The sequence below is a fragment of the Pezoporus occidentalis genome, unplaced genomic scaffold, assembly GCF_034315485.1.
Source record: "Pezoporus occidentalis ecotype Australia unplaced genomic scaffold, CSIRO_AGI_Poc_V1 ctg159, whole genome shotgun sequence".
In the NCBI taxonomy this organism is placed as follows: domain Eukaryota; kingdom Metazoa; phylum Chordata; class Aves; order Psittaciformes; family Psittacidae; genus Pezoporus; species Pezoporus occidentalis.
The window spans coordinates 3,008,563-3,023,925 of NW_026913415.1; the positions used below are offsets into that span (position 1 = coordinate 3,008,563).

The 15,363-nt window shown below is 40.4% G+C and overlaps 1 protein-coding gene across 1 annotated transcript; it reads right to left on the reverse strand.

Annotated features, from left to right (window-relative positions):
* Positions 1-517: 517 nt before the first annotated feature.
* On the reverse strand, positions 518-15,045 carry IREB2 (iron responsive element binding protein 2). Its single transcript, XM_062612270.1, has 17 exons — positions 14,927-15,045; positions 11,863-12,046; positions 11,165-11,304; positions 10,194-10,365; positions 9,134-9,234; positions 8,570-8,686; positions 7,159-7,318; positions 6,286-6,421; positions 5,505-5,589; positions 4,777-4,933; positions 4,362-4,486; positions 3,981-4,085; positions 3,555-3,697; positions 2,566-2,713; positions 2,355-2,477; positions 1,535-1,720; positions 518-931 (listed from the first exon to the last, which is right to left on the reverse strand). Exons 2-17 carry the CDS (start codon positions 11,993-11,995, stop codon positions 821-823), a joined length of 2,142 nt encoding a protein of 713 aa, XP_062468254.1. The 5' UTR covers positions 11,996-12,046; positions 14,927-15,045; the 3' UTR covers positions 518-820.
* Positions 15,046-15,363: the final 318 nt, after the last annotated feature.

The following is a 15,363-nucleotide window of genomic DNA, read 5'->3' on the forward strand; positions in this document are numbered from 1 at the left end:
TAACAACTGGTGTGACAAAAGGACAAACCGCATCCCTTTAAGGAAATGGGACAAGCTTCAATCGGATACTGCAGCTTCCCAAAGGCCGGGGTGCTACACTTAACTGGTGTGAGCAAAGTAACTGTGAACATGTTTTTGAATGCAGAGATGTTTGCCATACTTCTAGGCACACAGTATTTCATAGCATGAGCAGTTTTACATCTGGGTTCAGATGAAATATAATCCCATACTAAAGGTAAGGAAGTTCTGATCTGCAATACAGGATACCACAGGCCTCATGTGCACTGCGTTTTTGCACTCCCATAACCTATAGTGCAAGTTCAAAACTGAGGGTCTGCTTTAAGCTCTGGATGCAAAAATAAATAATAATGACAATAAAGTGATGTGTGGCCTTTACCATTCCATACCATCTGCTACCCTACAACCAACACACAACAGTACACAGTTACAGGTGCAAGAACTGAGCGGAAACAACTGCACAAAGTCTCCTGACATAATAACCTTCGGCACGATCAGGTTCAGATTTTGCATCGTTTATTTACAAAATGGTCTGATAAAACATCCCCTCCATACTTACAGCTCTCTGCCACAACACACATGTTGATTTTAGCAATGTTTAATAGCACCATTAGAATATTATTTAAAATCAGGAAGGATCTTGTTGCAGTAACAATGATTCACAATCTTTTACATCCATGGACGAAGTAACTTTGAGCACACTAGGACTGTTTGCAGTTCCACAGTACAGATTCCTGGGTTCACACAAGGCAGTTTCAGCATTACCAGTTATGCAAGGTACCCATATCAGTCAGTCAGTCTACTACAAGAATCTCCGAGCCACAAAGTTTAGACTTCCACCATGCTTGTATAAAGTTATCTCCATGTCGTTTTCAAACAAGGCAACCACGCTGAATACTTTTCCAGTGCTTGTCTTCAAAAGAAAAGCAAAAAAAGAGAGACCAGTTAAGAGTTTGGCTTTTGCTTCCCTTGGCTCAGTTCTCAGTTCACATCCTAACCCCACATTTTGATGAACACAAGCAAATTCACCCTGCCTATCTGCCACTGCAGAGCCAAGACACTGCTGGAACAGAATGAACGCCCATTTTACTCCATAGTGCAGATCCAGCTGGGAGCATGCTACGTACCTGCTGTTGACAAAGAGAAAGCCATTTCCCTAAGACAGTACAAAGCATGTTACTATGGGCATAGCATGTGTTACTACAGGTCTTCTTACACAGAATGGAAAGCTGAAGCCTCTCTCAAATACTCACACCCATGTCTTGAAAAGGGCACGAATGAGACACATGACTCAAGTCTACCTTAACAGGGTTTGGTAAACAAGGCCCCAAAGAACAATCAATCATTTCACATTACAGTACTTCGGGAAACTTCAATAACCACAGCAAATTACTATAAGCTTGCTTAAATTAGGTTTTGGTTTTTTATCTGGTTTTCCATCATCAGTTAACTTCTTTCTGTGCTTTCAATTGTCAGTACATTCAAAAGAGAAATAAAAGAAATCCTGCAAAGATACCTTAATATCCAAAGTCATTCCAGGTGACAGCTCTGGAGGGAACAATATAGAAAACTGCTCTCTGCCAGTGAGACCCAAAGTACTTGGATTTTCCCCAGGAAGAAACTGAAGTGGAGCTATGCCAATCCCAATCAACTGGCTTTTATGAACCTTCTCATAGCTTTCAGCCAGGACAGCTTTAACACCCTGCAAAAAACCCAAGTGATTTTGTATTTCAGTACGGTAGTCAGCAAAACGCAGAAGTAAGCTTCAAATACACATTATGTCCAACATCTTGCAATTCAAACTGAACAGTAAAGCAGTGCTTCGTAGGAGTCCTGTACATAAGTAAGTTGGTAACACTTTTCAGCTGTACAGCTACATGAAAGCAAATGAACCAGAGCAGGCCCACAGAGCACAAGATGGAGCTCTAAGACAGTGACCATGCTGGGGTTAGCAGGTGGGGGGTCCCAGGCAAGATACAGTTGCTTCCATTACTCCACATGAATATTCTGAGTACTAGTGGAAATCAGTCTCCAATAGCTGGATGCATAGTACCCCAAGGAGACCAAAAAGAGGTCGACACTGGATAAAGAAATAATTTATCTCCAAGTCTGGAGTCTAAGACAGGAAGTTAATTAGGAAATTTAGATTTAGCGATTCTCTTCTATGAGGGTTCCAGCAAAGACATTACTGAGAAGTCTTAAAACCAAAATGTGATCTTATTTTCAAGATTGAGGACAGTTTCTGAACACATTTATGCCCAAAACTAAACAATGTGATTTTAGATATTTCCAGGTAACACAAAGACACTCCCCAAAGTCAAACAAACCAGCAGTACCAGTAAAAAAGGCCCTTTTGCAGCCCAGTCTCTTGAGCTACCAAGTCCATACTTCTTTCCTGCTAGAATAATTACAGGGATGCCTTCTTTCTGGTAGAGCTCCGCTGCTTCAAACACATCTAGCTGTGGAGTAAGCAAGTGAAACAGTGTGAGTGAGCTGTAAACCTGCTGCACATGTTCAGAGTCACTCTGTAAACAAACACATCTTTACCGTTTGTCCTGATGGGAAGTGAACTGTTTTGGGAGCTGGCTTTCCTATGAACTTATTCAGAAGCTTAATATTTGCAAAGGTACCTCTTGTCATCACAGCATCATTACCTCTTCGAGCTCCGTAAGAGTTGAATTCACGAGGTGTGAGTCTAGAATAATAAGAACATTGAAAAGGGAATCAATTGAAGGTGATCTGGTTTACAATTATATTGTGACTTTTATAATAATTACTGCAGTATCTCCAAGTTTTCAATGCAAGATGTAAGTAACTATTTCTCCAACAAATGCAATTATAAGAAATCATAAACCAAATGTGTAAACCATTACTACATTACCCATGAAGAAAACGGCAATTTTATGTTAATTTATGACATTTTTATGGAGTGCTACAAGCAAGATGGTACAAACTACATGAGAATTATGGGGAGACTGATCTAAGAAACAAGCCTGTCTACTAATCCTCTTAGCTCTACCAGCATATTTATTAACAAGCGTTGTACCAAAATGAGAGCTTTACTCCCAAATCAAATGACCATCCTGGGATTAGAGGCCCACTAAGTCTTCCTCTGTTGCTCATAATTCTATTCATTCAGACTGAATGCAGTAGTTACGGAGGAGTCCACACCACAGGCTATTATTTTGTCATGCTTCACTGATACTGCAATAATTACACACCTTTGCGATATAATGCAACAATATAATTTCCAAACCATTCAGCAGCAGCTCAGCACCGTGTTGTGTTCCGTGTCTTTGGGAATTCCAGCTGCAGGATGCACACTGATGCAGAGGTGAGTTACAGCATCAGTCACATTCATTTAGAAAACCTGGCTTCACTCTTTTTAAAACTTACAGACACAAGCAACAGTTACTACTTCATTTATCCATGTGTAATCTCCACTTTAGGCAGTCAGCTAACAGTGCTGATCAATTATTTGGCATGGGAAGCAGTGCTCTGATATAATTAGAGCTGTTAATATGAGAAGTCCTTACCCTTTGTTGGTCAGATACTTCGCAGCAGCACTACTCCTTGCAATGCTTCCAGCAGGGGATATGTGATCTGTAGTTACCGAATCTCCCAGATAGAGCAAGACATGGGCATTTTCAACTGGTTGTGGTGAAACTGGTTCTTTGGCCTGAAAAGAGAGGGGCCAGGCAGGGAGGGAAGGACAGACAGACAATAGTAAAAATGTAAGGAACATTTTTCTTACAAAATCTTTATATGCATAAGCCATATCTGCAATATATGAAGGCAATGATGTACAGGCTCCACTTGTTCCAGAGATCCAAGCAGTATTTAAAGACTGAGAAATTTTAATAACCAAATTAGTCACTCTAAGAGCGAAGCTTTACTGGAGTAACTGTTCTGCTACTGAAGAGTAATACACATCATCTGGCGGAGAGATGCAATGTACTTACAAGTTTATCAAAAAAGGAAGGACATCTGATGTAAGTAGATTTTAAATCCCAGGGAAACAGAGTTGACTCAGGTGCTTCCAGCAGGTTCCATCGTTTGTTTCCTTTCTACAAAAAAGTAACCAAAAAGAACAGAGAAACTGGTTTATCATTTTTACATTCTGAAACCAAAGACTTGCTGGTGGGTTTCTTTCTACCCTATACTGCAAGTTAACCTCAGTGGATATTACTTAAGAATCAGTATTTAATACAAGTACCCATCTCAGTTAAGTCCTCTTTTACAGTAAGGGAAAAAACTGACAAACCAATCTGATTCAGCTGGAAGAAACTACAAAGCTACATGAAATGCAATCTAAGTTATGGAGAACAAAAGACCATTCTTGCCTCCATTTTCTCTTTCAACTCCTTAAACATGGCTGATATCACACACTCCTCCTCCACAGTGTGAAGTTCTTTTCGGGTGGGCCAAATATCTCGTAAATAAATGTTTTCGCCATTGAAGCCAGTGCCTAAGGAAGATTTAACAGAACAGTAATTGTGCAGAATATTAGACTTCATATTTCTATTAGAATACGAATATGTCTCTATTCAGGTATTCAGAGATGGTACCAGATATGTGAAGAATTTTATCAGTTAAGTGTATGCTTTGCTTTAGCTATGAGCAACACCAAACACAACTGTGCTTACTCTTCATGCTGAAATGCATGTGAAGGAACCTCTTCTGCATATGCATTAGATGCAGAAACCTCTTCTACACATACATGAGATGCAGAAATAGAAGACGTATGGAAATACTTACCCAAAGGCTCAGTTTCAAAGTCTATTCTGACTGTGCCTGCAATAGCATAAGCAACTACTAGCGGTGGAGAAGCAAGGTAGTTGGCACGGACACAGTCACAGAGACGCCCTTCAAAGTTCTTTGTTCCAGACAACACTCCGCAGGCAATTATATCCCCCTGAAAGGCAGAACCATGGCTGGTTTTCTACACGACTTTGCAGTACTTCAACAGCTTATGTTATTTTTTGTTGACTAAGTCAGATGTGCTTTTACCATTCCACTTCAACTATTTATTCTAACACTTCAATTGAAAGGCATTTTGCTCTCCCACCACCCTTCCTCCTTCCTTTTCACTCCTGACCCTCAGATGTGTTCTCCAGTCACTTCACTGAACTCCTCCCCTGCCTTTTATTTCCTGCATTCTTTTTTCCTTCTTCACAGCAGAAGGATGCTGCAGCTGTTTAGGTACTGCTGGTTAAAATAACTCACACACACAGATCTTTAAAACCCATTTACAAAACAAAATCTACATATTGCTTCCTCCATAAGATTAATCCTATGCATTTATCTTGCAATTTACATCTGTATACTACAAATACTATTACATTTATTTTACATAGCAATGAATTGCCATGGTCTCTGACATGCAGATGTGCTAAAATGTCACACAAAGACCAAACCAACAATAAGGTATATTTTGCACTCAGTGAGAAGTGCATTTCTGTACTCATCAAGCCTTAGAGCTTTACCTGCTTGATTGCATTCCTGATGGCTTCTGGTAAGGGGGCAGTGTTTCCAACACATGTCGAACACCCATAACCGACAACCTCAAACCTACGTTGGAAAAGAACAATCAAGTTGCACATTAAATGATTACAAGCAGTTTGTTAGCAAAGCAGCTGTTCTTTCATTAGCCATCATTAAGAAGATTTTTTTTCCTCTGACAGTTAAGACCTTTTAGGACGTGAGCAGCAGACACCACATCTCACTGATGCAAGCAGGAGAGTACAAGGCAACATTTTTGCAATCAATCAAGTCAAATAAAACATCTCAAGATGTTGTTCCATAAGTAACAGCAAAGCAAAGGCAGTAACAATCCCCACAGAACAGAGCCAGGCACCATTACAGAATTATGCACATACTCTAGTTACTGCTACAAAGCAATCAAAACCAGGCCAAGCAACCCACGACAGCAGCAGTGTTAAGAAAAGATTAATACAGATTGTCCCAATAAATTTACATCCAGGTTCCACTTTTAACATACAGCAATAAGTGCATCCTCCCCTGTAAGACAATTACAATTAAGTAGATCACTACTGAATAAACAGAGCTCAGAGGAGGTAGAGATCTACAGAGTCAATTGTAAGGTGGGAATAAAATACAACTTTAAGCCTGCTAGTAGTTAAAATGACAACCTAGTAAGTTCAGAATTAGCCACCCAAACGAACAACCATCATATTTATCAGCCTGTATAAGCCCCATGTGTGCTATTGTCCTGAAGTGACAAATGAAGTGGGAGTCACAACTTACCCAAGCTTACTGAGGTATGGCAATACTCCACTTGAACTGAGGTAATGTGTAACCATTCCACTGCCTGGTGATAAACTTGTTCTTATGTAGGGCTTAACCACTAGGCCAGCTTCAACAGCTTTTTTTGCCAGAAGTCCTACAGAAAAAAAAGCACCTTATATTAGTATATCCCTTAAAAGAACATCTTTATGATGCTACCTTAAATTAAGCATACACCCCCAGAGGATTAGTAAACCTTCAGTTTGTTAGTCAAGCAACTACTTGCCTGAATAAAGTTTAACTCATAACAATGATTCAGGTTTTTGTTCCCATTCCTATAATGTCAATGCCCATTTTCTTTTCTGCAAGAAAAACATCTCTTTCCCATGTTCTAGTTGGCAATGTTAAATCCATTTATTATTCTTCTGATACAGGCCACACAGCCTCAAAGGGAAGCTTGCCTTGGCCCAGAGGGCCTCAGAATAAGCAAGCAGGGTCTGACAGAGGAGTAGCTGTTCTGGGACAGCTTGCAGAGGTATGGCACATACCCTTAACCTGTGACTACAGCACAGACCAACTGCTAGGCAGCTCCTGCATCAATTATTCATCCATCTGAAGACAGCCCTGACACTGGTGACCTGCTGAAATACTACCCAACATAAATATTTTGTCATTACTATCATTAACACTGGTTTACGTCACAAATTCTGGGATTCTATTATTGAAAAGTAACTTTCATTACATAACCTCCAGAACATACAGCAAGCTTAAAGCTGAAAGTTTAGTGTCAAACCTTTAGGTCAAGTCATTACAAAGAATCTGCACAATTGAAGGTAAAGACTGTGTAATCAGAGAGGCACCATTAGGATCCAGACAGTCACTAATTAAACATACCTGCAGCAAGCATGACAGATGGATTACAATTGTTTGTACAGCTGATTACTGCAGCAATGACAATGCAGCCATGAGATAGCTTGTATTCATTTCCTTCATACTGAACAGGTACAATGTCATTCTGTTTCTCAACTGCAATCTGAAAGCCTTTAACACCAGACTAGATGAAAAAACACACACATTAGCAGTTACTACAGCACAGGAAGTACGATATTACAGTGAGATCAAGTGAACCCTCACTTTAAGATAACACTCAGTTGTCCCACTAGGAACCACCTGAAGAGATTTTAAAAGCCACCCTCAGTTCATGCCTCTCTCCATCCAGACAGTGGTCTTATCCTTCTTAATTCATAACTGCTTTAACTTCGCAACAATTGCAAACAAATGCCAGTCAAAGCATGGCTGATCCCACACATTCCTTGCTCATCAGGAAAGAACAATCCCCAGCAAGTACATGTCTACTACACAACACTTGTTTCTGAATTAGAGGAATACCTGAGATTTTTACTGATGATAACTAAAAGTAGACTAGGTGAATAACACTGCACACCCTCAGCTCTTCAGCACACAGTCATGCTCCAAAGGTCCCTTTCCACCTCAACGACACTCTGATCTGTGATCCGTTACCATTTCTCTCCCTAGCACAACTGACCATTCTGTGTTACACATCTCCTTACAAGCCAGAAGTGCTCAAACCAACAGAAAGTATTTTTGCAGTGTCTAACAGTGTATGCTTCTAATACTGCTGTCAGTCTTCAAGTTCATGATAAACACTAGAAATGAAGAGGCTTTCCTGTGTTAGCTGCATTCTCAGCTACATATGCATATCCCTAACCAAAAATACCACCTTCAGAGTAAATATATTTCCTTGGGGAAGTCAAGTTGAGAGGAAAAATCATTTCCTAAGTTAAGAATTCAGAACACCTATTAGCTACAGACTGTGTCAGTCTTTAGGCATCACCTTTAAGCTATGATGACTTCTCTTTTCTTATGGCAATTGTTTTGGAATAAAAGTAAAATAAAGCCATTTTGAAAACTCTACAAATGAGTAAATGTTTCCTGAGCTTATGCTATTTTTGCTATCAACCCCATGGCAGATGGGGTTACGGATGATCTTAAGGTCCTTTCCAACCCAAATCATTCTGATTTGATTTATCACTTAAAGGTTTATCCTCCTTAGCAATCTAAATAGTGAAATTAAGGATTTTTCTAAGTTCATGTTCCTGACAAACACACCTATGATTTACCAGCTACTATCCTCAGCACACTTGTCAAGCTAAAGAATATTACTGGATATGCTGTTTATCTACTCATCAGGACAGCTCAGCTGGTATGCAAGGAATTGAGTAACAAATACCATTCACGTAGGTCATAGGAAGTACCTTTTGAAGAATACATCAGTTGTACAAACCTTTTCATTTAAGCAGGCTTGGAAGTCACTTTTCATGTTATTAACGGCCACTCTATCTTGGGACCTCTTGGGGCCACTGACATATGGAATTATAGAACTTAAACTTATTTGCACTACCTAAAAAATATAAGAAACAAAGAGAAAACATGCATCAATTCCAGCCCAACAGTACAGTGAATGAGAGACACCTGGACCTCTTTTACTTTAAATTTGAGTGTTCCGAGACATGAAAACTCTGGGCTCCCCTTATCAAGCCCACCCACTGTAAAGGGCTACCTCTACTTACCCAAAATGTCTTAACACTACCCCTAACTTTTCTGCCATCTGTAAGTTACCTCATCACTCAGCAGTGACAGCAGTTCTGTACCTGTTAGTTGCCATGAACTGTATTGTGCTTCCCTTCTTTCTCCCATCAGCTCTATATCCTGCAACATACTTTGCTTCTCAAAATTGTGACTATTATAAACGCAGCTTTTATTAAAGCAATAAAAATTACAGAAGGAGACAAATCTGCTACGGCAGCAGTACTTACTTATTATGAGAACCAAGTCATTTCAAGCATACCTGGGAATACTCAGGTTCTCCGGAAGAACTCTCATCACTCCTAAATAACTTCACAGCTTTAAGATATGCTTCCATGACCTCAAGCTTGGCCTTGTCAAAACCTTGAGAAAGGTAATTCAAACATGAGAAAAGTCACATTACAAAATATAAACAAACCAACCAAACAATTCTCAGAAAATCAGACTAAGCACAATCATCCCAAGTACTGTTTTCCAAGGACACCACTTCCACACCCACTGGCAAACCCCAGGAGCTAGTCAAGAATTATGCACAATTAGCTTAACTTTCCTTCTTATAGCAAGGACCGAAATATGCTGCTCCAACTCCAGCAGTTGTAGCTCTAAGTTTACAGATTTGCCCCTGATGTTCACAAGGCTTTTCTCCATTAAGATTTACTTGTTGAATACAGGTCATGTGCCTAGCTGGCAATAGGCACTAGTAGCGGCTAGCGTTAGAAAAGGATGCATTCGTGCTGCCCTGAGCAGACAAAATGTGTTTGCTGTGCAATTAAAAATGTGTAATTCCTATTTTTCCAAGTGACAGATTTCAGTTTCAGAAAAGCTCATCAATGTGAACGAGAATTTTCTTCCTATATATAGCATATATTGTAATGAGAATTTCCTTTTGTTTTAAAGGCTTACATGTGCTTTTCAGAACAAAGACTCTGGATGTTGAAAAATGACATGGTTTTTTTTTTTTCCCCACTTCAACACATGGGATTCACAGACAAAATAAGCCACATTAGAAAACATCTGCACTGATAAAGCAGGTACATAACTCAGACTCAAATACCATCGGCTAAGTGTGCCACAGAACTAGCCAGCAGTAAATCTGTATGGCACACAATTTGTGGTAGGTATTACTGAGATGCCTGAGATTCTACTGGGCAAGAGAATGAAACAGCCTGTTACTGTACAGCACGTTTTTAGACCACAAATCCACGTCAGAACTCTGTAGAAAATCCCTGTTTAAGAACTATGACGTTTCAAGCAAAAAAAAAATGCATTGCCACATATCTGAAACACAGAAACAATGAATTGCTGCTTTAAGGTCACCTTACCTGTATGCTTTAAGTGCTTCAGTGTCACATTATCAACAGGGAAAAAGCTCAGAATAGCACCATATTCAGGACACATATTTGCTATTGTGGTTCGGTCTGCTACAGAGAGCTGGGAAACTCCACTCCCAAAAAACTCCACAAATTTTCCAGCAACATCAGCTTGCTTAAGATGCTGTTTAAGAGAGGACACAACGATATTTCTTATGGGAAGAGCTACAGTGCAAGCAGTGCTCACTGCAACAATTTGCAACTAGCTAGTCATGAACATTTAAAACTAAATGGTGGACTTTAAGGCTCAGTCTCCAACAAAACCCAAGCCCCTTTAACATACTGGGTTCTAAACATCTACCCCACACCTCCATCCGCAAGCAAATTCTGCAGATTTCCTAGTGGAGAGCAGATACACCCTTCCTCAGGCATCATGCCAGCACAAGGAGAATGGAGTTTTCAAAGCATTCACTGCTCTTCAGTGCTTTGATGCTCTTCACCTACCACAACAGCAGCAGCCTGCACTGCCCTGGCAAAAACCCCATCTTCACAAAACAGGTTCTGGAGTTGCACCAGCTCACAGTCACAGACAGGACTTGTGTCTTGCAGGAATATTTTGGAATGAAAAGGGTATCCAGGGAAAGTTTTTAAGCTAGGGAAGAAGCCAGCAGGAGAAAAAGGGAAAACAGGGCTTCTCTTCCCTGCCCCTACCCTGCACAGGTACTTAATATATTCTTTTAGTGAAAGAGGGCCTGTAAATAAACCATTGGGGGGGGACGGGTGACGGGACGACACCAACCCCTAAACACATTACTCTGGAGGACTAGTAAATAAAAATGGTTGGGGATTATTTGTATCTGTCTGCACCTCCATAATTAAAGATATACTAAAAAAATACCCCCAGCATTTAATTAAGTTCTCAGACAGCAATGGCAGAATTGGCAACAAGCTTTGCTTTGTTTGAAAAGGCATCAAACTCTTACCTTTGTAATGCTCACAACAATATCTATGGATGTAGCAAGCGGGCTGGCTGTGCCTGTCAGTTCACACCCAACAACCTCGGGCAAAGTGAGAGTAAGTGGCATCCCCAGCATCACTGCTTCTGTTTCAATGCCCCCAACACCTGGAACGGGAACACTGGTTACTTAACTAATGAAAAGCAGCCTGACACTAAATATGTTGAGGTCCTAAAACTCTAATAAACATCTTCCTATTAATCCTAAGGGCTTGCAACAATAAACACTGCTGCTTCTCTGAGTCAAGTGCATCGTTCTATCTGCAACCAGGCTATAGCAAGAAATGCACAAGTTCTAGCCAATGTTTATACATTAAAAATAGAACAAAGCAAGACTACTGCTGAAGTTAGACTTCACACTCAACCAGAGAATACTTTATGTCTAAAAGTAACTTTCCAAGGGAAACCATACAGAATTTTTACTGCATGTACTAACAGCACTTACTTATCAATTGGATTTTGGCTATTTTCTCTTTAAATTGACAACAAGCAGGTTTTTTAATGGAAAAAATGTTAGCTGGGATTCCTTTTAGACAACAAGCATTCTGAACAACAATTCAAGACAGTTTGTTATGTCTGAGATAGAGGCATCCAGTAGGAAGAATACTCTCTCAGCAATGCTTATGACACTTCAAAGGGCTACCAAGTTACTCTTAGCATACTTACCCCAGCCCAAGATACCCAAGCCATTTACCATGGTTGTATGAGAATCTGTGCCAACCACGCTATCAGGATATAGAAAGTCTTTAACTTCAAAAACAACTCTGGACAAATATTCCAAGTTAACTTGGTGCGCCATTCCAGTCTCAGGTGGGATTATGGAAACGTTCTTGAAAACCTTGGAACTCCACTGTAGTTTTTCCGAATTAGAGGGGAAAAAAAAAAAAAAAGAAAAAAAAGAAAGGAATTCCATTATTCCAAAGGTATATTCAATTCTTAGAACATAACTCAAAAGACAAGACTAATACACAAGAACACAGTACTTCCTATTTATGCAAGTGCCTTTTGCTCATTTGTCAAACAGAGGTACATGATCCCCTGTGACTTGGAAATTCTTAATCACCTAATGCAAAAGCAAGCATTCTTTTCCCCCTGAAGACTAAATCAATAATTCATACCTACCTTTCAAAAGCTGGGCTGCATAAATCTCTTACCATCCAGTTCACACAACTGATCGCCAGCCCAGCTAAGACCAATATTTCAACAGAACATAGGCACTTCTATTTATTGCAGGATTTGGTTTAGGTTTTACATTCCTGGATGAGACTGAAGATGCAAACTAGGAAAGTGCCTTGAACTCAGGAGCTCGATTAAAAAAAGCTAACATGGAAAAGTAGAACAAGATTCAGTGTGGCAGTTTCCCTCTTTAATAACGGAGAAGAAACCTCCCAGTCTACCCAAATGAAAAGGTCATTTCACTGGATCCCTAAACCATGTGAAACCAGAGGATGAGGATCAAATGCTCATGTTGCAGACCCCTGGCTAGCAACAAAGAAGCAAATGTTCACCATACAAGATCTGCACCAAAAGCAAGTTTACTGGCACTGCTGCACCCTTAGAGGGGCAATGTCTCAACATGGCCTCTGCTCAACATCTCCAACCCCAGTAAGATTTGTAACAGAAGTACAGATGGGATCTAAGGCATGGAGCTCATGAAAAAGCATTAAAAAGATTAATGCTTCATAAACACCTACTTTGTCCACTTCATTAACACTGCTAAGAGCCAAATCAGTGGAAAACTTTTTCAAGTTAGAATTACGAAAGATTATTTCTCCTTTAAAAGACACCTTGCTTTAGAGCTGCTGCTGCATAATGGTTTTTAGATTCAAAGTCACAAACCATGTTATCAGCCAATCTTCTGTTCCCTTACTAAATTCAGATTTGAGTGTCTGACATTTCCAAATTACCACATTTATCATCTAAATATGAACATTGGTAGACAAATGAAGCAAGCTCTTCAGACAACCACAACACACTACACAAAGCCCACAGGTACACACATACCTTAAAAAACTGAAGCCTCTCTCTGTTTCTGCCAAATTCCATCTCTTGATTTTTCAACACTGTCTCAGGCCTAGGAAGGTATCAAATTTACAAGCACTGTCATAATTTATTTTAAATTACAGACAAACAAGGTGTTGGTTTTGCTTGTTTGATGAAAGACTTACATAAGCCTGCAGCACAATTTGAAGTCATTTATTAGAACAAAGAAAATTCCTTCCTTGCAGCAAGCTTTCTCTGAACAGTGAAGAATAACCGATTTCATTTGTGCTGTCCTTGAGAACATGTTTACTCTGGGTATAGTTTGCTTATAGTATCTGATCTCAAAAATACTCATTTTAAGAGATCTCTAGCAAGCATACACTTCAGTGCACAGAAGCTTTTCTTTTTTTCCCCGATCAGAAGTCTTAGAGGTTGCAAATTCAAAATTCAGTAAAGAACCAAGATGGTCACTAGTTCATGTAAAAATACACTCTGCATTCAGTACTGGCCCTTTAGCAACTGAGCAGAGCACCAGGGCAACTGTAACTATCCTCCATTCACATATTTCTGGCCTCCACATAATTTTTTTCTTCATAAGTACTCATCAGCACAGTCTCACAAAATGAGCTGTCTTTTCTTAGTTAAGTGTTATTTACTACAATACTGATACTCATAAAGGAGCAATCCACAATTTAAGAGGAATAACCTCTGCTTGAAGAGGGTGGACAAGGAAGGAAATACACTTGCTTTGTGCTAGGAAGGAAGCCCTCAGTTTTTTAGAGGTGTATTTTACATCATGTCCCTTCCCTCTCTGCAGTGACAGAAGGTTAGTGGCTATCCTGCTTTGCAAAGCCCTGAGGGACAGTCATCAATCACACTGCAGCTTAATTAATACCACTGCTGCTCTGCTGCCAGAATCATCAATATTGCTGAAGAGATTCTAATACTGCATTCCCACACCTGTACTGAGCAGGAGTATTTGCATATCTATAAAACCACCACAACAATCAGCATCCTATCACTGTGGGATACAGATTTGATCAGTTTTTAAATGCAACACCTGTCCAGCACAGGAAGATAGGGATCTGAGCAGGCCAGCAGACAAAAGAGGCGCAGCTGAAAGAGGAGGATGATGACATGTAATTGTCATAGATGGAATTGTACATAATGACCTGTTAATAATATTGGAAACCTGAAGAAGGCAGTTAGATGAAGTTCCCCTGGGGCATTACATACACGCAGGATACTCACTGACTTTCACCTCAAGGGCAGATGAACTGTAGAAGCTGGGGTATGATGCACAGGCTAGTTCTAGCTCTTAGGTCTTCCTTAACAGCCAGAGGCTTTTGAAAAGGTCTCACAGAACAATTTAAAAATTACCTTTAGAAATAAATCAATGCTTATTCACTGACGTTTACTTTGTAAGAGCCACAGGATTGCCCCAATGCTTTGCTGTCCCTATAAAGAAACGAGGGAAGGCTCCAAATTCAATTTACAGATCACAGCCATGAGCCACAGAGCTGGCCATCTGCACCATGTTTAGTAAAGCCCTATTTGAAAAATACAGAAGATAATGATTGCAGACAAATCTGCTACATCAGACCTGCTTCTAGATGCTGAAACCTGTCTACAGCACACGTGAAGAGAGTGCAGGAGGGTGTTTAGAAGCCAATCCCACCTCTGAACTGTCACACGCAGTGGTTACCACCACAGAAGGGTACAAATAATTACAAGGAAGGTTTCGTACTCAGGCACGGGCTGGAGATGGAAGGGACACAGGATCGGCGTGTTCTCGATCTGTCCCGGGCTGCGAGCGGCCTCCCCAGAGCCACAGGGCCCCCTGCAGCCGGCCTGACCCCTGCAGGGCACCTTCCGAGGCTGCACCTTCAGCAGGGACAGCTTCGCCACCGGCTTCTGCGCGTCGCCACCTCCAGGGTTCGGAGCGTTCTGGATAGCACTGCAACAGCAAACACAGGAGCCGTTCAGACGTCAGGCTTTTTCCTCCTTTTCCTTCTTTGTTTGTCTTTTGCAAAGCCTCCCAACACAACATACAATCTGACAAAGTTGTTATTTTACAACAACCCTGTTGCAAAGTTAACTACATGGGATAAGCTCAGTTAAATAACAGTCCGGTAGTAAGTGAACAGAACTGGACTGTCCAAAAGATTAACACCAGATTAACTC